Here is a 23,273-nt window from a genome sequence, read left to right as displayed (position 1 = left end):
TGTCTTAGCAACGACATATTAGGCTCGTAGCGAACCATAACACTCATCATAAACGCATTTAACGTGAGAACAAGCTAAACTGGTATGTTTATCTCTGTTCGTTCACCAGCTTCGTCACATTATCAACATTACAGGGAGTGATTGTAGTTTGTCCAAAGCAACACCCCCCTCTCCTCTCATTTTCAAATTGGTCTGCTCCGTCTTGCTGCCATGTTGGATGTACGCATCGCCGCTGCAGCTGCAGGACTTTCCGAGTGACAGTTAAGCATTTCTCCTCCTGCAGACTGTGACCGGGCCATTGCTTTCTTAAATCAACACCCTGAGGAGGAGCTGGGGTTCTTTCTCGAGCAGGACAGAGCCGAGGGAAACGCTCCGCATCCTCCTCCGCCCTGCAGCCCGGAGTCGGACCCAGCGGAGATGATCCGGTTGCAGGCCACAGCAACCGGAGCCCGCATGGATCTTCTGTAATCAGTAGTTTGCTGAACCCGTCCGGGGAGAACCGCATCGTTTCGGGGGTTTGCCACAAGTATACCGAGCCATGAACAGCCACCCGCCGCCTCGCAGGGTCGCAAACATCGGCTCCATCCTCCTGACCCCGCAGGAGAACGAGTGCCTGTTCGGCTACCTGGGCAGGAAATGCGCCGTAAGTTCCCCCCTGTTTATCACCTGCAGGGTCCCAGAGGAGCAGGAATGTCCACCCGGAGCGGACAGAACCATGTCCGTCCTGTGCTGTCTCTTCACGGTCACGCTCCCCCCCACCCTGGGTCTATGTGAGGCAGCAGACACATGTGTTGACCCCCGGACTACAGTGAGACCTGGTACCCTGCAGAGTCCCGGACGTTTTGACTGTCTCATGTGTTTTAATAGTTGTCAATATATGGCAACAACGTTCGTATTTGTTTTGTTCATCAGCCTCTTCTGTATAACTCCACGATGCAGGTCCTGGCCAATGAAAACACTGTGTGAGATTCAACTGCATCAAGTCTGAACTTGGAAGCACATGAGTAAATGTGAACGGCAGCTTGTAACTTCAGAGACTAAGAGAAAAGCATTGATAACATTAACTCTATTAGTTGTTAGTTCATATTTGATTCATTAATTTTTATTTAGTTTTTTATAATTAAACAAAATAATATAGCTCTTATCTAAACAGGCGTTTAATTTGCAGGAGTACAGCAACTCGGGGAAAAAAACTCAAATAAATGGAAGATAAAAATATAAGTAGAAAATATAGAGATAAAATTACAACATTCATTAAAGCCAAGTCACATTATTAACACAAGCACGCAAGTATTTCGCCATTTTGACATTCCTAGACACACCACGCACATTTTTTGACCAGACAACCAAGTTTCATTCTGAGCTAAGAGAATTTTTTAGTAATGTGATTATTTTATCAACAGAACATCTATTGTCACTGCCATGAAAATGTAAAATGATCCGGCTCCTGATTGAAACTTGGACTGTTGGCCAGGCAACATGCACTGTATAAATATGTTAACTTGGGAGTTTTAGGAAATTGTGATGGCAAACTTCATTGGTCCAAAATATACAAATTGGACGTTAATAGAGTATGGTGCCTAGTATTGGGATGTGGTCCCATATTACAATTTTTAAAGAGGGCCAGGACCTTTAGTCAATTGAAAATGAATTGAGAACTTAAATTGAAATGATTTCACAATCTCAACTTATTGATTAAGCCAGAAAATGCCAATCATTCTTTGCTTGCAGTTTCTCAAATTGGGAGATTTGCTGTTTTTATGAGTGTAGATGGAATATAATTGGGTTCCGAACAAACCATGGAAACTGAGAAATGAAAAAATTTTTTCCCCGTCATGGCATTATGTTGATGAGATTCCATTCGATTTTAACAATATTATTTTCAGTACTGGTATCAAATGTCATAGTGACTCATGTCTTATCCGTAGTTTGCACACATTCTCATCAAACAACAGCAGGGGGCATTGTCGTCATTGATAATTCTTGGAACACAAAATATTTCTTCCCAGATGAGTTCAGGAAGCAGGTGGATTTTCCAGTTCAGTCATTGTTTCTGTTTTATCCCCCCCTCTGTAAGAAGCAATAATGTCACAAACATGCAGCTGCTATTCGCCAATGCTTCATACGGTGGCAACTTAGATTTTTTTTTTACCTTTCTGCTGCATGCTTGATTTCGACAAGTAAGCGAGAATGGAGGGAAACAATTTAGAGAATCCATAATACCATTGTTGATGTGGGTACAGTCCTAAATGACTGAAAAATGTATAGATTAATTGAAACTGTAAATAACATGTAGCCTTATCTCCGAGTCAAAAATGATGTCCGAGACCGTATAACAAGACGGACAATAAGATGTTAATGTTTCCAGCTAGGTGAAGCTGCTTACATCGTTTTTGTTCAAAATTTAAACCTGTGCAGAAAAAGTGAAATTTGTTTGAAATAACATGCACCTAATCCAGCCCTAACTATAAGCTAGAAATGGTGTCTGCCTTCCGATCCCAGAGTGGGAGCTGGTTCCACAAGAGAGGAGCCCGGTAGCTGAAGGCTCTACCTCCCATTTTACTCTTAAATATTCTAGGAACCATAAGAGGGCTTGTATTTCAGGAGCGAAGTGATCCATTGGGACTATATGGTGTTATGAGCTCTTTGATATATGAAGGGGCTTGATTATTTAGGGCTTTGTATTCGAGTAGCAGGATCTTGAATTCTATTCAGAATTTTACAGGGAGCCAATGCAGAGACGAGAGTAATGTGATCTCTCCTTGTTCCTGTCATCACCCGTGCTGCAGCGTTTTGGACCAGCTGGAGGCTTTTCACAGATTTACTGGGAAACCTTCATAGAAAAAGAATTACAGTAATCCAGTCTAGAGATAACAAATGAATGGACTAGTTTCTAAGCATCCTTCTGAGACAGGATGTTTCGAATTTTATAATATTCCTCAGGTGGAAGAAAGCTATCCGACAGACTTGTTTTATATGTGGGTCAAATGACAGGCCCTGGTCAAATTCCAAGGTTCCTCACAGTAGAGCTCGGGGCCAAACTATTACCAACCAAGGTGACTATCTGGTCATAAAGTGAAAAGTATCGGTCCAAGGACAAAACCTTGTGGAACTCCATTACTAACTTTTGTGTGCATGGAGTCATGGTTAACATTAACAAATTGGAATCTATCTGATACAACTTAAACTAAAATTTCCCCACTGTGGGACTATTAAAGGATTCTATCTAAACCAGCCTAGTGCCGTTCCTTGATCTTTAAGGGATTTTAGAAATGAAGGGAATGTTTGATATGGGTCTCTAATTCGCTAAAACATCTGGATCAAGAGTGGGCTCTTTTAAGAGGTTTAATTACCGCTACGTTGCCAAGCCTCTGGCACATGGCCAGTTAACAAAGACTTATCAATCTGATTTAATATGAAACTTTCGATAAGGGGGAATATTTCCTTTCAAAAGTCTAGCTGGGAAAGAGTCTAATAGAGAAGTTTTGGTTCAGAGGAAGAGACCAAAATCAGTTCTGAAAGATCAATTGAAGAAAAGTGGTCTAACTATAAATCTGGTGCTACAGCTGGTTCTATGGTTTCTGGACTGTACAATATATCTGTGCAGTTCATGGGGAGGAAGTGGTGGATCTTTTTCCTGGATGGTTATAATTGTGTTTGTAAAGAAGCTCATGCACATTGCTTCTCAGAGTTAAAGGAATATACTGTCAGCCTGGCTACAGTGCTGAAGAGGAACTTGGGGTTGTTCTTACTTTCTTCCATGAATAATGGAAGGTTCTGGCATTTCAGAGTGCCTTCTTGTTATTTATCAGGCTATCTTTCCAGGTTAGGCAAAAACCATCTTGGTTGGTGGAACAACACTTCCTCTGCAGCTTCTGTGATGTCTGTTTTGAAACATGCGTTTGAGAATAACACCATGGAGCTAATCTCCTCTGATTTACTTTCTTCTTTTTTAGCGACTGTGTCAATTGTTGTATGCAATATTATGACAAAATACATTTTATAACTTTTATTACATTCCTTATAAGTCTTCAATACACATTTTAATAGTTTGGACAGATGTGGATGTAAACTGCAACTTGATTGGTCAACAGAAACATACAACTGCAATGTTGTTATTCTAGATTTTTCTAGAATTTAAGTAAAGAGTTAATCCGTGTTATTCTGCACATTTAAGATCCACTTTGATGGGAAAAGAGGTGACCCTGATCCACATTTAAGATATATACACGTAGGACGTCGTTATCTGTATTGCTCTTGTTAGCAAGTGTATGCTATCTCTAGCCCTTATCACAGTTGAAAGGTTTTGAATCATGTCCATTTCTTCCTATAGTTGATGGCTGCTCTATCACATGTGAGGAGTTTGGAGGCTTTAACCAGGAACTAGATGCGTCTGTAAAATCCAGACAGAATGGAGGGAGATTACAGCCAAACCATTAAAATTCTCCTGACTTCACTGCTTTTATTGATTGTTGAAACAGTATTCATTTCTTAAAGACCCATACTGATTGGATAATGACTGTCCTGTCCTCTGACCTATGTCTGTTCAGACTCTGTGTTCGGCGGTGGTCCAGGTGTACGTGGCAGAGCGCAATGCAAGCTGGGGGAAGAGATGCTGTGGAGTGGCCTGTCTCATCAAAGACAACCCACAGAGATCCTACTTCATCAGAGTGTTTGACATCAAAGTGAGTGAGATCAGTCTGTAAAACTCTGTACCAGAGGATAGTTAATTCTAACATCTTAAAATAAGTCTGAGGAGTGATACCACTGGTGTGTTTGTGTGTCTACAAGTATGAGATGATATCACGTTTCTCTTCTAACACACTGAGCATTTTCCCAAAATGTGGGACTTTTTTTCTCAAACTTTTCCATTAGGGCTGCAACAACGAATCAATTAAATCGATCAAAAATCTATTATAAAAATAGTTGGCAACTAATTTAATAATCTGGTAAACGGTCTATTATAAAACACTGTGGCAACGTCTCCTGAGGTGGGGGCAGTAAACTAGCCCGTGCTGTGCCTTGTGTAGCTCACGTGACGACTGAGGCAAACACCACTAACTATTCAGAGTACGACCCAAGTTGCCCAAAGCCTTTACATGAAAGCCTTTAAAGAAGGCCCCTGAAGAGAAAACGTGTTGGAGCCAACACGTTTTCTCTGCTTCTTCTCTCTGGTTTTCTGGTAGATCGTAAACAAATTTAAGGTGCATACTGTAATGATGTGAACAATGTTTCACCACGGTCATGTTCTGAAGCACAAAAACAACCTGCTGGAAGATGTTGCATTGACAGGTTTAGTGTAAAACAGACATGATAACAGCCCAGTGCAGCTTGTCTGATGTGAAACAAAAGACTGCTGAGAGTACCAGAGACTGTGTTGTGAGACGGACACACCTCCGGTCACACAGAGGCACATTCAGGAGGCCTGGCAGTTTCAACTTTCGGTAACCAGGTTCGTTTATTCAGAAATAAAGCTTAATATATCAACATTATTTTGAGTAGTTGAACTTTTATTGTGACTTGTAAGAATTTATGCAAGATTTATATAACAGTTAAAAGAGTCTCTTTAATTCTGTTTTTATTCAAAACTCATTATCTGTGATAAATCTTTGACTAGTAAGATTCAAACAACCTTTGCCTTAATGTGTGTGGGATTTATTATTACATATGTCCACAATTCAATTTAATTATTGTTCTGTTTAATTCCAGTTGCAAATATCCACAACTGCATTCTGACAAGTCATAATTCAAGTTCATTATATCTAAGAAACCATTATGAGTAGTTCAAACTTGATTAAAGGCATCTTAAATTGAGGAACATTAACAAATATCTTGAATTATAATTATGACTTGTCAGAATAAAAAAGCTAGATATCGGTAACTGGAATTGAAGTCATAATTAAGTTGCCCATATCTGTAGTACATATAGAAAGAGCTTTGTTTAAGTCGACAAGGAAGTTGACTTTTGAAAACTTAAATATAGGTTAAAATGTAGCTTGTCTTTTTACCTGATTAATAATATATTAATCAGCAGTTAATGGATTATCAAAATACTTGATAAAAATATACCACTGCTTTCAAGTTCTTTGATTCAAATTAAAGACAACATAATATCAGTTCTATATAAATGTATTTCTGTTCATGTGTTATCTTCTGAAAAGCAAATCAACCAGACTAACCATAATGAAACATGGATGTTGTGAAAAGGAGGATTATGTGAATTTGTTAATGAATTAACTGAGATCCGCAGCTGTCAGAGAAGGAAGGAACTGAATCCCAAAACTGATGGTTCACATTTTAAATGAGCAGCTGAGTGAAGGGGATTTCTGTTCACTGGATAATGATCTTAGTCAAAGGTTTGGTTCTTATAAGAAGAATCTACTGATATTTATTTTTCCATCTTGTATTTTTTGCAGGAAGGGAAAACCATGTTCGAACAAGAATTGTACCACAGCTTCTCCATCAGCAGCTCCAGATCCTACTTCATCTCGTTTGCAGGAGACGTACGTGTGCAACTCCTTTAACAATCTCCTCAAAACCAAAACGTCCACCGCAGCTGGTCTCACTGATCGGTTTCTTCTCCATTAAATCAAGTGTTATAATCACCAAAAGAGTTTTACACACAATCTTATCTTTAAAAAAAATGCCTCTGCCACAGACACTAAAGCAAAGCAGCCGCAGCGTTCAGGATGTGTCTGCCCTTTAAACCAGCTGCTGCTATTGATTTTTAGAAAGTTAAACAATCAGTCTTTATTCATAGAGGTGTACAAAATCAAACAGAACAAAGATTGCGTAACTAAGCATTGGCTTGTAATGAAAACATCCACTTTTGCTGTGGGCAGCATTTTATTTGCATTCAATTAATTTATGCTGTGACTGTAGGACTGCAACAACTAATCGATTATAAAAATTGTTGGCAACTAATTTAGTGATTGATTTAGTTCGGTCTGTTAGAAAACACGGCACACACTATGGCAGCGTCTTCTGAGGTGTGGGCAGTAAATCAGTCAATCCTGTGCAATGTTCAGCTCACGTGATGATGCCATCTCCTCTCAGGAATAAGCATTTGAAAAATGGAATAGAAAAGCACCTCTCAGATACATCAGTGACAAGTCGTTAAAAGTGTGAGAACTTGCATTAAATCCTTCAGAGACCATTCGCTACCAACTGTGTTAAGGTGACTTGACATGGACCAGCAGCACAACGGTTTTCTTTGAGGTTTAAACGTAAAATGTTCACACACTTTAAATTAATAATTGATTAATCCCCAAAACATTATCAACAGATTAATCAGTTATCTAATCATTATTTTAAGCCCCATGTGACTCATGTCTCAACAATATTTTATTTTTTTTCAAAGTTGTGTTGAGCAAACACTTTTAAGTGAATCAACATTGAAATTATTCAAACTAACATTTTCTTAGTGTTTTTATTTGAGAGTACATTTTTAAATGCAAATCATCCGTCCTTAATTCGGATGAATATTTTTTTATTTAACTCATTAAGACCAAATGAGCACAATAGAAACTCATTCTAAAAACCTGAGCGTTGTTTAAAGACATCGCTTGAAACCATAGGCTCTTCTGAAGAGCTGACAGCAACTTTAAATTATCCGCCTCTGAAGCAGAGCTAGACATTAAATCAAAACAGAAATGGATGGCTTTCTTTGTAAATCGTTGTCGTTTCCCACAACGTTTTTTGCAGTTTTTTGAAAAACCAATGAAACCAACAACTCTGCTGAGATGTCTAAAAAATTATGATATTGTAGAAAACAAACATGGTACTTTTTTACCTGGAAACACAGTCCAATACATATACAATTTTCAAGGAGGGGATTGGAAAATCCCAACATCCGAGTTGTCTTGAATATAGCATTAGGGCACGGTCACACATGCAATTGCAGGTGAATATCGCAGGTCAAACTTTGCCAAAGTGACACTCCAGCAGCCACGCTGCGGATTTGATTCGCCACAGGAAGTGAATGTTTTATTCGCCCCTGTCTCCCACGGATTGGAAGTGAACAGGAGGTGAAGGTTCGGTGCACTGATACGTTCACATATATGTGGCCGTGCCCTAAAGGGAGAAGCATGCAGACATCACACCAAGTCTAAAAGATCTATACATACTGTTGCATCAGATCTATACAGCTTAAAGAAAGGAGTCACTTTAATCATCTGTCACTCTCCTTCCTTACAGACCTGTCAGATTGGTCTGAATTTCGCAAGTGAAGAAGAAGCCAAAAGATTCAGAGTCGCCATCAATGACCTGCTCAACCGACGGCAACGCAAAACTGGTGAGTTTCTGGGGGGTTTCTGCGGGGGGGGTCTCTGCTTCCTCTGCTTGTTTCTCATCTGAAACTGTTGAACTTGTCTCTTCCTCTTCTAACCTCTTTGCCCACACCCCTCTGCTTCACTGATGCCCAAGCTCAGGGAGATGAGAATTAGATGTTCCTTATTGGAAAAGGTCATCAACCTAGTCACTTAACGTTCCTGAAGTTATATTGTTTTTGTGTTTTCACACAATAAGGTTTTCCACTGCATCTCAAAAAGAGTAAATACAAGCTTAAAGGGATAGTTCCCCCGAAAATGAAAACTCATCATTATTTACTCACCCCTATGCCGATGGAGGGGTGGGTGAAGTGCTTGAGTCCACGAAACAAATTTGGTGTTTCAGGGGTAAACAGTGTTGTAACCAAATCCAATAAAATTGAAGTAACTGGCAAACTCTTCATCAAACTTAACAAAACCACAGAAAATTTCTCCTTACATGTGGTGTAATCACAGAAGTTCAGCATAGACTCAAAACTATGTCATTAACACCAGGTTTTAGCCTAAATGTCCTGTGTGATTCTCCTCCGAAGCCACTTTCACGTTCGCCAGCACGAACTGCATGAGCTCATGCCTCCATGCTCTCGCCCAAGGGGCCCTTGATGACATCAGTGAGAACTCTCTTTTGTCTGACTGAACTTTGCTTTCAACCCTTTGGCTTCTCTTCTGGACTTCCTGAACTGTCCTTCTGCTTGTTTTGTCCACGTCGTCCAACACTTGAGACGGTATCTTCTCTTTCGGACAATTTCTACACCTTTGAGGGTCATATCTTCTCTCGGCCTGCCACAGCCTTTGTACTAACTTAACCTAAACACACTTCCTCACTCTTGAAGAGCTCACCTTCATCTTTCGGCTCTTAAAAACAAATCAAAATTTCTTTCATTTCTATGAGGTAAGACAAATCTTGTCGATGTTGTTCTTTAAACATAACTTTTAATTTCTCTTTTGCAGAGAAAAGAGGTGACCCTAAAAATGGTACGTTGAACTCTTAATGATGCAGATTCAGTTTGACTTACTATTTGGTTGTAAGAGCTCAGTGGCATACTTAAATTTTAATTTATTTATCTTGAAATCATGTCATATCAATATTTGTTATGTTACTTTCTTTTATATTGCTCATCAAATCACAATGTGTCCACCAACATTAACACAATATTCACTCAACCATGCTTAACAGCAAGAAGTACAATAGGACAAAATGTAAATTAAGAAAAATCAAAGACTCATCACATAAAAAAACAAGGAAATAAAAAGCAAACTGGCAAAAAAGGTGAAAAACACAACTACTGGATATGTGAACAAATAAGAGCTTAGCCAATAGTTTCTTGTTTTAAATGTTTTTTTATCCCTTTAACTGCTACATTTATAAAACCAACACACCCATGGGCCAATTACAAAGATCCTACACTCAAGTTCACTCGTACAAGCTACCCTGTGTTTTCACAGCTAAAACTTCATCCACAATTTTATTTAATTCCTTTTTCATAAACACCAAAGGCATTTTGGTCACTATGACCTGGATTAACAAACATGAGTTTGAGTGTGATCTGCAGTTCTCGGGTCTGTTTGGTAATGTATTGTGTTGGTGTTCAGTGACTATAATGTATTCATGACCCTACATATGTATATGTGCCCATCGACAGCACACAGTGGTTTCACAGAGCAGCTCACTGAGTTGAAGCAAGGCCCTTGATTAAAACCGTCTTCATGCATGTCCTACCATAATGGATGTTATTCACGTGACTGAATGACAAATGCCAGAGAAGGGAGATTTGAGTTGTGGTGTTTCCTTACACACGACGGTATGACTCACACTGACACAGAGTGGAGTCCTCTGCAGGTTAATCTGATCAGCAGAAAGTCCATCTGTGCCATATGTAGACCACATGGTCTCTGTTGTTCTCTTTAAACCCTCTTGTGATGTCAGGTCTAATCTGTAATCCCCACAGTCACCACTCCTCAACAGGTTGTTTTCTTTTATACATTTTATTATTCTTCAGAAGGTGTCACATTGGTTTATTTGCTAATTCATCTGAAAAAATAAACAGATACAAATGAATGGCCACAGGTCTATTGTGTGATCAGCTATATTGATATTTGAGCTGTGATTACACAAAGATGGCATGATTCTATAGACTGAAAATTGCATTCTTTACATTTTAATACTCAGTTACTTGGGGCTCTGCAACATGTTTTGATCAGTGGGACCCAATAGTGAAACTCCAGAACCTTGATGAACATGATGCTGTTCCTGTTCACAGCATCATGTCAACGTGCAGTGAGTCGCACAACATGGAAGCAAATGAAAGAGCGGAAAATCTTGAAATTGATAATTGTTTTGTAGTGCCGTATCAAGCTTATATAATCCATACAGCTGAAGAAAAGACCATAAAATCCCTCTGCTCAGTCCCTCTGTTGATACATGACTTGCATAATACACTGCTGGTGTGTGGTGTCCCTAATATCCAGTATTACTGCTACACTGAACCATCTATCAAGTTACAGTATTGTGATTGCAAACCACACTTAATATTAAATGTTAGATTTAGGGCTGCAACATCATTTATTTTAGTAATTAAGTAATTTATCGATTATGCATCGTTGTGCAACAGTAATAGTTATCCGTGTGAAACAGAGTGGCCGCTGAGTAGAGAGAGTGCGTCTACAGACATTCACTGGCAGTATATGGATTAAAAGAAACTTCGAGGCAAGGAATTTGAATCAATGATTTTTTTCGTGTTACTTGAGGAATCGTCTCAGCCCTAGTTGCATTAAAGATCATCATAGATGTTAGATTGGTAAGGAAGATCCTGTGAACTTTGCTGCAACTCAATGCCCGATAAGATGTTTTTATTATTGGTGAGCTTAATGTGAACCTGAATTAAATTGATTCTTGTGAGATAACTATTATGTATGTTTTTTGTTTTTTTTTAAATGCTACTATTCTCAAAAACAATTTTAATAAGACACCAGAAGTTTGAAAAACATTTCACTTGCACATGTGGATACACACACCTCCATATACAAGGTGTGATTGGTCGTCATTGATGTGATGAAGTTCAAGTGAATTGTTAAACCTAGCACATTTCTTTTTCTTCATAGTCCCTTCCAACATTTAAACACTCACTCCGGTGGTTGTGAAGCATTTATATCCCTTCTTTGTAAAGGTTGAATCTCATCATTGGTCTTGTGTTTGGTGACACTGACCGACCCTACTGAGCAGGGGTCATATAATATTTCGTCCACTTTTGAGATGGTCAGTGGCACTCTTTACACCCTGGTTTTTGATCTCCTATAACTTGTTCCTGATGATCCACATCAGATGCTAAATATTTGAGCAATGATCCCAGTGCATCAGAGCCTGAATTTAGATTGCTCCTGCAGCTGTGTCTGCGTGTCATTCCGAAGAACGCTTTACTTTCATTAATCCCTCTGACTCTTGGCAAACACCGAAGCCGTAAAGAGCTAGATTAACATATGATGAACGGATCAGTCGTCTCTTCAATCAACTCCATGGATTTGTGCCTGAGTTCGATCTTTCATTGAAGTTTCTCTCCAGTGGCCCAGATGCTTTCTGACATATCAGCGGTGAAACATGAGACTAACAGAGCGACACTGTGGCTACCGATCAGTTTGGGAGATGTATGTTGATGTAGTGTTCGCCAAGTCATAACACAAAGTATGAACATAACAAGTCCCAACTTGCTTCAACAGTAGGATATGTTAAAGGGATAGTTCACCCTAAAATGCATATTCACTCATGTATGACCACTATGCCGATGGAGGGGTGGGTGAAGTGTTTGAGTCAACAAAACATTGGGACTCTCAGGGCTAAATAGTGTTGCAGCCAAATTCAATGCAATAGAAATAACTGGTGACTCCTTCAGATGTAATAACACAACAGAAAAAAACACATGCCTCCATACTGCTAGTGTGGTTTCATCCAAGTGTCTGCAAGACTCAACATTTATATTAGACCCGAAACAGCGTCATTTACACAGTTTTAAGCCTGAAAGTCTACAACTGGAAGTGTTGATGCTAGCTGCTGTAGCTATGCTATCACCCACCCCATATGTGCCCTTCTGAGGTCACGGTGGCTTCAAAAAACATGTTTTGGGCCTTTTGAATATGATATCTCAAGACTGCTTGAGGGAATTTCAACATTTGATCAGTTGTCACTCAAAGATTAAGTGATTACGTTTCAGTGGTCAAAGATCACAGTGACCTCATATGAATCTGAAAAAAAATATTATTTAGAGATCTGAACACTGAAACTGCCCTGGTCGACAGATGCATAGAACTGCAGTGCGGTAATTCTAGTTTCTGACATGCAAAAGAAGCCAAAGTTCGAAAAACACAAGCAGCCACCCAGGAAATCGACTATAGTCATAAATTGGTAAAATTATTGTATGAATCGGATTTATTTCATTAATCTTGTAGAAACTCCTCAGTCAGATACTCAGACTTAAACACAACCATCCCATCCTGTTTCTCTGCAGTGTTGAAGCAGGCCTGTGGGTCTGGTCATTGCCATCTAGTATTCATGGGGGTCCAGAGATTTGGACTGGGATTAGCAATGGATTAGTGGTCATGTCAGATGCTGCTGTGGTTTGTGGAGATTACGAGGGTTCCGAGGCCTGAATGGCCCTGACCAACAGAACGAGAGAGGCCTACCTGATGTTTATTTTATAAAACATTGAACACAAAAGCTCAGAACTGAAGGACAGAATCACTGTTGTTGTACACCAAACATGCCAAAGTTCGCACAAGCTCTCTGCAGTATTGATCCCCCAGGTACCGGGGAGGTCATATTGATGGCTGTGCAGCATTTCCAACATAATTAATTCAGTCTTTGGCAATAACGGGAGTGCAAGCGCACAAAGGTAACTCTTAAACGCAAAGACCTGCATCTCATCAAAGCAGGAGTTTTAAAGCGTTCATCCCCTGAATCCCGAAACAACAGTGCCAGACACTTGCAATTGTGACCTGTGCTGCTGTAAATTGACCGGCTGCATCCTGGGTCCAAAGAAAATCTGAAATCAGATGACATTTGTTCTTTGGAATTTTTTTTTAATTAATTACTTGAAATCATCTCGTCATGTCCCCCAGCTTTGGAAGCACTGGCCCAGAAGATGCAGTATTCCTTGTTTGAATTATCTTTCCTGAAAAACAGGCCTTTGGATGTTTACAGACATCAGGACATTTCTTGACAGCCGGCTAATTAGAGTTTCTTATCCTTGGTGTTCAATTGGAGATATTGTAAAAAACTGCTACTAGTGAACGTCTCTCCCTGCGCAGGTCCAGCTCTGCCCATGGCCACGGTGGACATCAAGAACCCAGAGATCAACAATGTGAGATTCCTCAACTCTCACAGCCACCAGCAGCCGTACCACCTCAACAACATACTGAGCCACAGCGGCCTTACCCGCAAGGACAAGAAGACCAAAAGCAAGAAGAAGAAACTGACCAAGGCTGACATCGGCACACCCAGCAACTTCCAGTGAGTCACATGTTCAACATCACAGAGAATGTGATACAATTTCTGATAGGAATCTGAAAATATACTCAGTTTCTTCAAATCATCAATTACAAATATATGAGGGGATCAGCAGTAAGGCCAGAGGTCACAGTACTCTGTGAGCAATCCGATAGAAACATGATCGAATAATTAAAAAGTATCTAGACTGTAAAAAAAGATAGAAAATACCTATGCTCAAGTACGTAGGTATGTATGGAATTTCGATTCAATGCACTTTAAAAAAAAACTAATTGAATGATGAATAACTAATCTGCAGCAAGTACAAAGTCTTTCAAGTTTATTATTATACAAATAAAATGGTGAGTTTTCATAGTTACAGACTGACCGACAGATGAAACCAATTGCTGCCTATATTATAGGAAATAAAAGGGCTTTGTAAAGTCGGGGGTTGGGCCACAACAAATGTCTTCTTAATCTATTAAGTAAGTTACGTCTATAGAAAAAAAATGTCCATAGTAGCATCTGTCCTGTTTCAAAACCCAGATTTGCAGTGATGTGAAGTAAAGAATAAGAGACTCCTTTTATTCTTGAAGCTAGAACGGGCCAATGCTGGTCAATTATCATTCACACAGGTTGCAGGTACATTTTCTGTCCTTTTTATCAATTAAGCAATTAATCGTTTTCAGTAAGCAAAAAATCTAGAATAATAAAATTCACTCTTCACACTTAGCATGTGTATTGTTAAGGGACATAGGAAGTGCAGTGTTGAATTTGGTTTGATTTGGACAATAATGTTCATTATTAATAAACTTTGAGTAAACAGGCAGCCAGCTCTCTAGCACAGGAGACTGGGACTCAATGACATAATTGACAATCACAAAACAGTGCATTCACGACAAAAATAAAAGATTCTCCAGCTGAGTCTACATTCACCAAACTTTGAATTAACAGGTCTTTGTAAAGTAGCGGTGATGCCTCTAAATGGTTCTATGGCCTGAGTCCAGCAGCAGGTCTTTGCTCAATTACTGCAGGGGTCTGTACTACCCAGCGAGTTCATCATACCCAGGATATCTTTCCGATTTCCAGTTGAACTTATCCCTACAATCGCCATCAGGTTAAGTGATCACACAAAGCTGGTTATCAACTCTTTAAGTCAACCCAGCTTTGCTTCATCAAGATCTGATTGCCTGCACATAACAGGGGCGGGGTTTTTCAGCTGACAGCAGAGCAGCATATTTCACAAACCAGGATCAGACTGTTCTATTTGAAAATTTGCGAGGAGAACAAACGCATACAGAAAAGGAAACACAGCTACAGCTGCTAGATGCAGCAAGGACAGCCGCTGAAGGATCTCTGATTGTGTGATGAAACGTTTCACTCTATCACATGATGGAGCCTCTATGCTGAGCTTTAGTTTGACACACACTGTCTGCACTGACTCTGAGGACACACTGTGCTGGAAACGTTTGCAATTACTAGTCAATAAAAACATCTGGTTATCCCGCCGCTAACACACCTAATACATCAATATCAGTAGCTCCCACAAGTAAAGGTTCCTCCTACTTTCAGAGTCAAAATTCCGATCTAAGGTGTCGTTCCATTTGCAAACGTCCGACTCGGGGGTTGTTTTATTGTTTTGTTGTTTTATTTTGGGATAAATAAATGTATCTTAATTCGGGCTCCGATGTATAATGGAAAGCGGCATATGGCCCATTTTGACTGTATCTGGTTGTGCAGTCAGACCTGACACACTCTTCTACATGGCAGCAGTAAACATGTTGGGTCTAAAAGCGCTCAATGACCACACTGTCTTTGACCGATGAGTGTGTGTGTGTGGGCTCACTATTTAGCATGGGCACATGGTCGCCCACATGCACATACTAAACAATTGATGCACTTCTGTGTACTTATGCAACACTTGTGTGATCTCACCACATATCTGTCCCGTCTTTTTCAGGCACATCGGTCACGTGGGCTGGGATCCGAACACAGGTTTTGATGTGAGTAGCCACTTTATGGACACACACTTACACATACTCATAGGAGCACAATAGTGACCTGTGTGGTGGCTGCATGATGAGATCACACAATAGGCTCTTGTTACTTCCTGCTCATATTCACAGACATCTCGCTGCTTCTCGGAAGCTGAGAGACACAGAATGTTTCAGAGCGAACCAGGCAGGGGCCTCATTAACTCATTAGAAGGTTGCAAATTGGAGAAATTATTTGAGGTTGTGCTCTTTTAGAACCAAATCAAGTAGCCACTATTTCACAGACAATTGTGGTAGTGCATTTTAATAGCTACATAGTCACCTTGTGGCACAAAAATCATAGTCCCATGAAAAAAAACTATCACCGATCTCACACACACGCACATACACACATGATTTTGGTGACGAATGTGATGGTAAAACTAGCATTAATGTATTTAATTTAAGAGCAGTCGTATCATTTTTATTTAAGGATTGACAAATGATTATCGTTATAAGACGGGGGCTGTCTAGGTATTTTCTCTGTGCAACAAGAGCTGCTGATGCGTGTCAATATTGAGTTTGTCCACTAATGAGCTAATGCTCGGACTGACTCGCTGAACAAGCAATAGGCTGACTGCTTCCCTCTCTTTGCCTTTAGCTGCCTCATGAAAAACTGAGCACACCAAACCATCAGTCATACAGCAGAAGCTGGTCATGATGTACAGCAGCCGAGTGGTTTGTTGCCAGTTTGGAGGCAGATGGTATTTCTACCTGTTGGCCACCAGATGTCACACTAACACTGTGACTGGCTGCTGTGTACTCTCCTCACTTTAGAGGAAGAGGCTCGCTGCTCTCCGTGGACAAAAATATGAACATATCAGGGTGTGGTTTCTATCAGAGGGAGAGCGGCGTATCAAAAAGATATTATGTCATTTGCGGACAATTTTAACAAAGGGAATGGGTGGAACCTTTTGGTCCAGATGGTTTCATCCGAACAGAGCGGGAGCTTGCACTATCACTAATCAGAGGTTATTTGGGACCCGTGCAGTGCTTCATGTTTAGTTTGTGTTTGTTTCGTCCGCTCTGGAGTTTATGAGACACTTATTTAGACAGTGACAGAGTGCAACATACACACACACACACACACCCACACACAAACAAATTTTTTTAAACGGAAGAGAGGTTCACTGCCACTTGAAGGCTACGTAGCCAGTGTTGTTTTTGTATGTTCATATATTTTTATAAAGCAGTGTGTGTTTAAGTTAATGGGATGTATTGTTTTGTGTTTTAAATTTGCCGTGGTATCAAATTTAGTATCGAGAATTGTGGAAATTTCATGGTATCGGTATAGACTACAACGTTTTTGGTATTGTGACATCCCAATACCGTCATCGGTCCTCAGCAGTGTGCCGCCGTGTTTGTGAAATGTTCTATATTTTTTTTAATGCTGCAGCTGAACAACCTGGACCCTGAACTGAAAAACCTGTTTGACATGTGCGGCATCTCCGAGGCTCAGCTAAAGGATCGTGAGACGTCCAAGGTCATCTACGACTTCATTGAGAAGAAGGGAGGGGTGGAGGCCGTCAAGAACGAGCTGAGGAGGCAAGGTGAGAACGAACGAACACACACACACGCACGCGCACACACAATGATGTCTTTGATGTGTCAAACTGACCCGAAATGGCAGGTTCTCTTGAAGAATAAAGCCTTTCATCAGTGTCTAATGCTAGAAATAATCTTCATAACTTTTTTATCACATTGCACAATGTCAAAGCACCAATATTGTTGTAACTCCTTATGTGAATATTTGCTGCGGAAGTAATTGTTTTGAGCTACTTTGTGCCACTGTCTCAGTTCTCATTCTTAATGGAAGTCATCTTTTCACTCAAAAGATTTTCTTTTCCTCTGACAATGTGGAAAAATCTTTTGAAATGAAGACAATTTACCATCAAAGGTTTCACAAGTCAGCTCAACTTAAATATCGGATATTTAAGGGAATAGAAGTATTAACGTTGAATTCTGAAGTTCTCTTTCATCCATACAGTCAAAATGGAATCTCTCAGTATGAATGTGTTTGAATCATACCTCTGCATGAATAAATCACTGGTTAATGCATTTTAATCCAACTGTGATTCAGTAATTTACCTAAGGTCTGACAGAGCTGATGTTTTTCTTGTATTTAGAGTTTTATGATGTAACCACAGTTTAACCACGTAAAGGACATGAAGTCTGAAAGCATCAAATCAGAAGTGTATTTACAGCAATATAACAAAAGATCATTCCTTTCACAGCTTTATCTGGTTCAATTTCCTTCATGCTGCCTTTACTCATGTCTCAGACAGAAGTGTTTCATCTGCAACACCTCAAATCTGCTGTCTGTCTGACTTTTTTATATTTGGTGATGGTTTCAGTCCAGAATGTATTCATGTTTACCTGCAGTGGTTTGAAGGCAGGAGAGAAAAGGAAATTTTGACTTTTTGTGTGAAATATTTGCATTAGAAGAAGATGCACGGCTTTATACTTTTATTTATTATACTGCATAAGATCAATTATTTACAAGGAAATACTGTAGTTATGCCAGAAACCTCAGAAAGGCTGTTGTTATATTAAAAGTTCACATAAAGAACTTCAGTTGGTGGGCATTGGTCTCTAACTCTCTCTCTCTCCGTCTCTCTCACACAAGTGACCATTAACAGTGTTTTCCAGGCGCAGCCAGCATCATTCATAATGTGCCGTTACTAATAGAATTATGTATCGTATATTTTGAATGGCTGGGTATCCCGGTACCTTTCTGAGAGACTGATGAGAGTTTCTTGAATGAATGCATGAAACAAACAGTGGGCTCTACGTCACCAAGCTTTGGTCACGTTAACACATTAATGTTTCTTCTTTTGTTGACATTTTGTGTTCAAGTGTTGAATCCCTCCTGTACTGTGAGCAGCAGTGAGGAGAAGTTGTGCAGTGTAATGTCTCTGTTAAGAGTCTGTGTGACTCCAGTGAAACCTTGGAGACCATGTGTGTAGCTGCTGAACATGTGACGCAGTCGTCTGTGTGATGTCATTTTGAGGTGCATTGATACAACCTGATCTCCTATCCCTTGTCCCCCACCCCACCCCTGCAGCACCCCCTCCACCCCCCTCTCGTGGCGGACCCCCTCCTCCTCCTCCACCACCCCATAACTCGACTCCACCCCCTCCTCCACCATCCAGAGGGGGTCGGGGAGCCCCTCCTCCTCCTCCTCCATCCAGAGCACCCGCCTCAGCTCCTCCTCCTCCTCCTCCCTCAAGACCTGGAACTCTGGGTGCACCGCCTCCCCCACCCCCTCCCACCCGAGGAGGTCACCAGCCCCCTCCTCCTCCACACCATCACCACCACCACCAGCCTCCACCCCCTCCTCCTCCGTCCTTGCACTCTTCCATAGCCCCCCAAGCCCCACCCCCTCCGCCTCCCCCACTTGCCCAGCCGTCTCCGGTCAGCAGCAGTGTTGGCTCTGTCGCTGCTCCGCCTCCGCCACCTCCTCCTCCTCCGCCGCCCGGCCCTCCTCCTCCTCCAGAGCTGGATGGTGTCGGAGGAGGTGGAGACTCGCCCCATTCGCCGATCCCAGGCGGGAAGTCAGCGCTGCTGGACCAGATCAGAGGAGGAACCCAGCTGAAGAAGGTGGATCCGAACCCCAAAGTAACGGCAACTAAACCAGGAAGAGACGCCCTGCTGGACCAAATCCGACAGGGAATCCAGCTCAAGACAGTAAGACAATCACAGTCTGATTCCCACAACAGAGTGCAAGGACCTGCTAATGGCTAATTCAGCCAACTGACACTGCACAGGGCCTCTGTGTGCCTCCCATATATAAATCACTAACTCCTAGTTTGTACTGTCCACGCACACTAACATTTTTAAACATGATCTGTTGAGAAATGTGCAAAACACGTAAAGGTGACCTACACAAGAAAATCTCTGTTATACTCTAAGTGAGTGTGCCTGTTACAAATCCAGTCTATTTGTTTGTCTTCAGGTTCCGGATCTTCCCGAGTCCAGCCCTCCATCGTCGGCTCCCACTGCCGGCATCGTCGGCGCGCTCATGGAGGTGATGCAGAAGAGGAGCAAAGCCATCCATTCCTCAGGTAGCTCTGCTGATGGGCTGTGTGTAATAAAAACCATTTAATTTTTGATACAGTGTTATTACACCTTGGTGGCAAACAACAGAAACCAGAGGAAGTTACTGGTCCTTAACAATTAATAGACCAGTCCTCAACCCCTTATAAAATGCTGTGTTTTTATTTCTTTGGTTTTTCTCATGGTGTTTAACACTTATGACTTTCAAGCTAGCTGTAACCACTTGCTTCCAGTCTTTGTGGTGAGCTAGCTTAGTTGGCTTCTGGTTATTGCATTGTAATAACTATGCACACATGAGAGTGGTGTCGGTCAAACTTTCAGCAGGAACTTAAATAAACATATTTTCCAAACTGTCGAACCACTTCCCCTTTAAGGAAGATCTCCAATTCTCCCTTCCAGTATTTCCTGTTCACCCTGCGGCTTCCGTCCTGCTGAGGTTATGTGAAAAGGTTTTCTATTCTCAGGATTTCAACACTTTTCTTTTTACATTTCTTTTGTGTTTTCTTTTCTCAGACGAAGACGAGGATGACGATGAAGATGAGGACTTTGAGGACGACGAGGAGTGGGATGACTAGTGATGAATATCCAGTCCTGTAAACCCCCAAACCTATCGCTGACACTAAAATATCCTGTAGAAATCTTCCAGAATCTGACTAAAATTGTAATGTAAATGTTGTATGAACTTGCTGTATATTTATTTTTGCCTATTTGCTTTTTTTATGATCATAATAATTAATCTGTGCAATACCTCATCAGTTAAATCTGTAAGGTTCATCACGCCCTTGTCGTTATAGACCTTCCTCTCCCCAGATCATCTTTCATCAGAAAGCACTTAAATCTTCATCAGCACAATGTGGGGATGCAGCCTACTACATTTCATGATCAATAATCAACAATATAAAACACTAGCTGCTCCACTGAGGGGATCTGAGTCCTCAAAAGATCCTTTGGAAATATTTTTACTTGTTCAGTTCTTCATGTTTTCCTTGTTTGTTTGAGAAACTTAAAAGGGAGACGTATGTGCGACCAAACAGGCAGGATCCTCTTTGTGTTGGATAGCGGTCAGCTTAAATGCGAGATAACACTATTTTCTTACTGTGCTTCTTTTCATATCTTCAAGTTTACTATTAAAATGTAGTTGTAGTGTAGCTGTATTATTTTTTTCATGAAGACATTTGTTGACCAAAACATAGCAACTTGGTTGCCTGAAATAGATTTTTTTCAACTTCAAATTTTTTTAACGTTATTAAAGTCGTTTATTTGCACACAGTTTTGATGATAGTATAGTTTTGCGTTTTTAGGGTGTGCGTCTGACAAAATATAATTTTATGTTATTTCATGCAGAATATAGTGACAGTGGACACTTTTGAAAAGCTTACGGTTTGCGGTAACGCAACCTTGAAATAAAAACATGACTCGTGTTCAAGTCAGCACATTTCAGATGTGTAAACATTCATTCTTAGAATGAATGTCTACACACATCAATTCTAACACACCTGTGGCATTTTGTGAAATGGTCTGTGTTTTCATTCATTCTCTGATGGAGGAAACATCAACAAAGCTTTGGTCAGTATACAAGACAAATAATGAAAAAAAACTAAATGATACAATCTGGTCACCATCCCGCTCCGTCCTTCAGTCAATAATCTTATCAGTATATGCAATGCGATTGTAAATGCCTCCGCATGGAGAAAAAATATTTTTTAAAAAGCAAATAATATTGAACCAAATGTGGCATTTGCAAGCAGCTTGTAGGTTTGGTGATGCCTGTGATCCTCCATCTGTAAACCGTGCAAAGAAATAATCAATGCTTGTTTTACCTGTTTGTCTCTTGAGTTTTTACCGTCCTCCAGCGAGGCTTAATGCTGCATTGAGAAGCCAAGATACTGACACTGAACCTGTGAAAAGGGTGGGGGTGGCGGGGCAATGAGAAGACTAAATTGTATACTTAAATAAATGTTAATATTTACAGAGAAATTTGTTTCTTGTTTGTTAGACTGGTTCTGCCTCTGACTTTTTGTTCCACAGGGTGGACATAGACACCGTGAAACTGTTTTTCTTTTACAGATGCAGCTTTTTTACTACCACTTGGAAACTACAGTTCATCACTAATTGTTTTACAGGCCAATTCAACCAGTAGCCTGATACTGGCCTTTTGAAAGTTTCTATGGCCTCCAACGCTGCCTGAAGATCAGGCTGCATTTTAAGTAGATCACTACATGTTGTCAATCTTTTCAGATTCGCTGTGTGACTTGTAAACCTGAATCAAAGCAATGCAACATAAGTCTGTTGATAGCAGTGTTTCAGCTCCCTTCCCTGAGTGTGATGTTAGAGGGAAAATGGCTGCCTTGTGAAGGTGGTATATGAAGTTTTGTTTTGTAAAATATCTAAACAACTACTGGATACATGGCCATGGTTCAGAGTGCATTCATGTTCCCCTGAAGTTGAGTCTCTGATGACCCTGAGTTGCAACATTCAAGAGGCACTTTATTAAAGGTGTGACATGATGAGGTTGTCACAGTAAACCCCCACATATCTCTGAGGGGGTCCATATTTACTCTAGGCAGCTGTTTCCTGAACTTTAGTGACTGGATTAGAAACTGATTCATATACAGACAGATGAGCCTGAAGCCCTAAAGCTGTTTCTCTGCCATGAAGTTGGATCACTGTGGCGGATGGAGCTTTGACCATATTTACAATGTAACCACAGTATTAACATCAAACTGATTAAGAGCTTTACAGTTTCCTCATTTCAGACAGATAACCTTTAAGCCAGAGTTCAATCATTGGTTCTTTTCACTTAATCAGAGCCAGAACGTATATATCTTGTATGCATCGTATTTTAAAGATGCTCTCCTGCTCTCCTCAGTTGAACTGAGTCAATCGAAACGTGGAAATATTTCGTGTGTTTATAACAATACCTGTTCCAAAGTATTGGTCCATATTGCTAAATTTAAGAAGCAAGAGAACAACAGTAGAGACAAACAGGCACAACTCCAGGACTTTGTTAACTCTGCACCAGAGGCTTCACCAAATGTCAACATAGACTCTACCCCTCAGAAATGTGAAGCTTTTTATAGCTTCTTAACCAATCAAATCTTCAACATGGTGATGAAAATGTCCGCCTCCTGCACAGGTCACAATGCCTTCATAGAGACATAGAGTCCTCCTTAAAGTCATGAACATTCTGCTGGTTGCTGCTCAGTTTTACTTTTATTTGATTTAATCGTTGCATTTGACACTGTTGACTGTGCTATTTTATCGAAAAGTCAGCACAGCTTGGGGGCTCCCCTCGCCTGGTCAAATTTAAAATGTTTTTATTCATATTTCCAAGACAGATTTTTTTACTGTAGCGATCGAGAAGTAATCTTCTGTGAAGCT

At 40.5% G+C, this 23,273-nt stretch overlaps 1 protein-coding gene across 1 annotated transcript; it reads left to right on the top strand.

Annotated features, from left to right (window-relative positions):
* Positions 1-205: 205 nt before the first annotated feature.
* Positions 206-21,874, top strand: wasla (WASP like actin nucleation promoting factor a). Its single transcript, XM_053427761.1, has 11 exons — positions 206-643; positions 4,551-4,685; positions 6,417-6,503; positions 8,197-8,293; positions 9,279-9,302; positions 13,626-13,827; positions 15,764-15,806; positions 17,233-17,386; positions 18,901-19,523; positions 19,792-19,900; positions 20,406-21,874. The coding sequence occupies exons 1-11, from the start codon at positions 539-541 to the stop codon at positions 20,465-20,467; spliced, it is 1,641 nt and encodes a 546-aa protein (XP_053283736.1). The 5' UTR covers positions 206-538; the 3' UTR covers positions 20,468-21,874.
* The last annotated feature ends 1,399 nt before the right edge of the window (positions 21,875-23,273 follow it).

This window comes from Pleuronectes platessa, chromosome 7 (genome assembly GCF_947347685.1).
Source record: "Pleuronectes platessa chromosome 7, fPlePla1.1, whole genome shotgun sequence".
NCBI classification, from domain to species: Eukaryota; Metazoa; Chordata; class Actinopteri; order Pleuronectiformes; family Pleuronectidae; genus Pleuronectes; species Pleuronectes platessa.
The sequence above is the reverse complement of the archived record's forward strand: the minus strand, read 5'-3'. Positions and strand labels throughout refer to the sequence as shown.

What these genes read in the sequence shown, in the direction of transcription:
- wasla (XM_053427761.1), top strand. Translation starts at nt 539, where the DNA reads ATGAACAGCCACCCGCCGCCTCGCAGGGTCGCAAACATCGGCTCCATC. An exon ending in ATCCGAACACAGGTTTTGAT is followed by an intron (nt 15,807 to 17,232) that starts GTGAGTAGCCAC and finishes TTAATGCTGCAG; the next exon opens with CTGAACAACCTGGACCCTGA. An exon ending in CAAAGCCATCCATTCCTCAG is followed by an intron (nt 19,901 to 20,405) that starts GTAGCTCTGCTG and finishes TTCTTTTCTCAG; the next exon opens with ACGAAGACGAGGATGACGAT.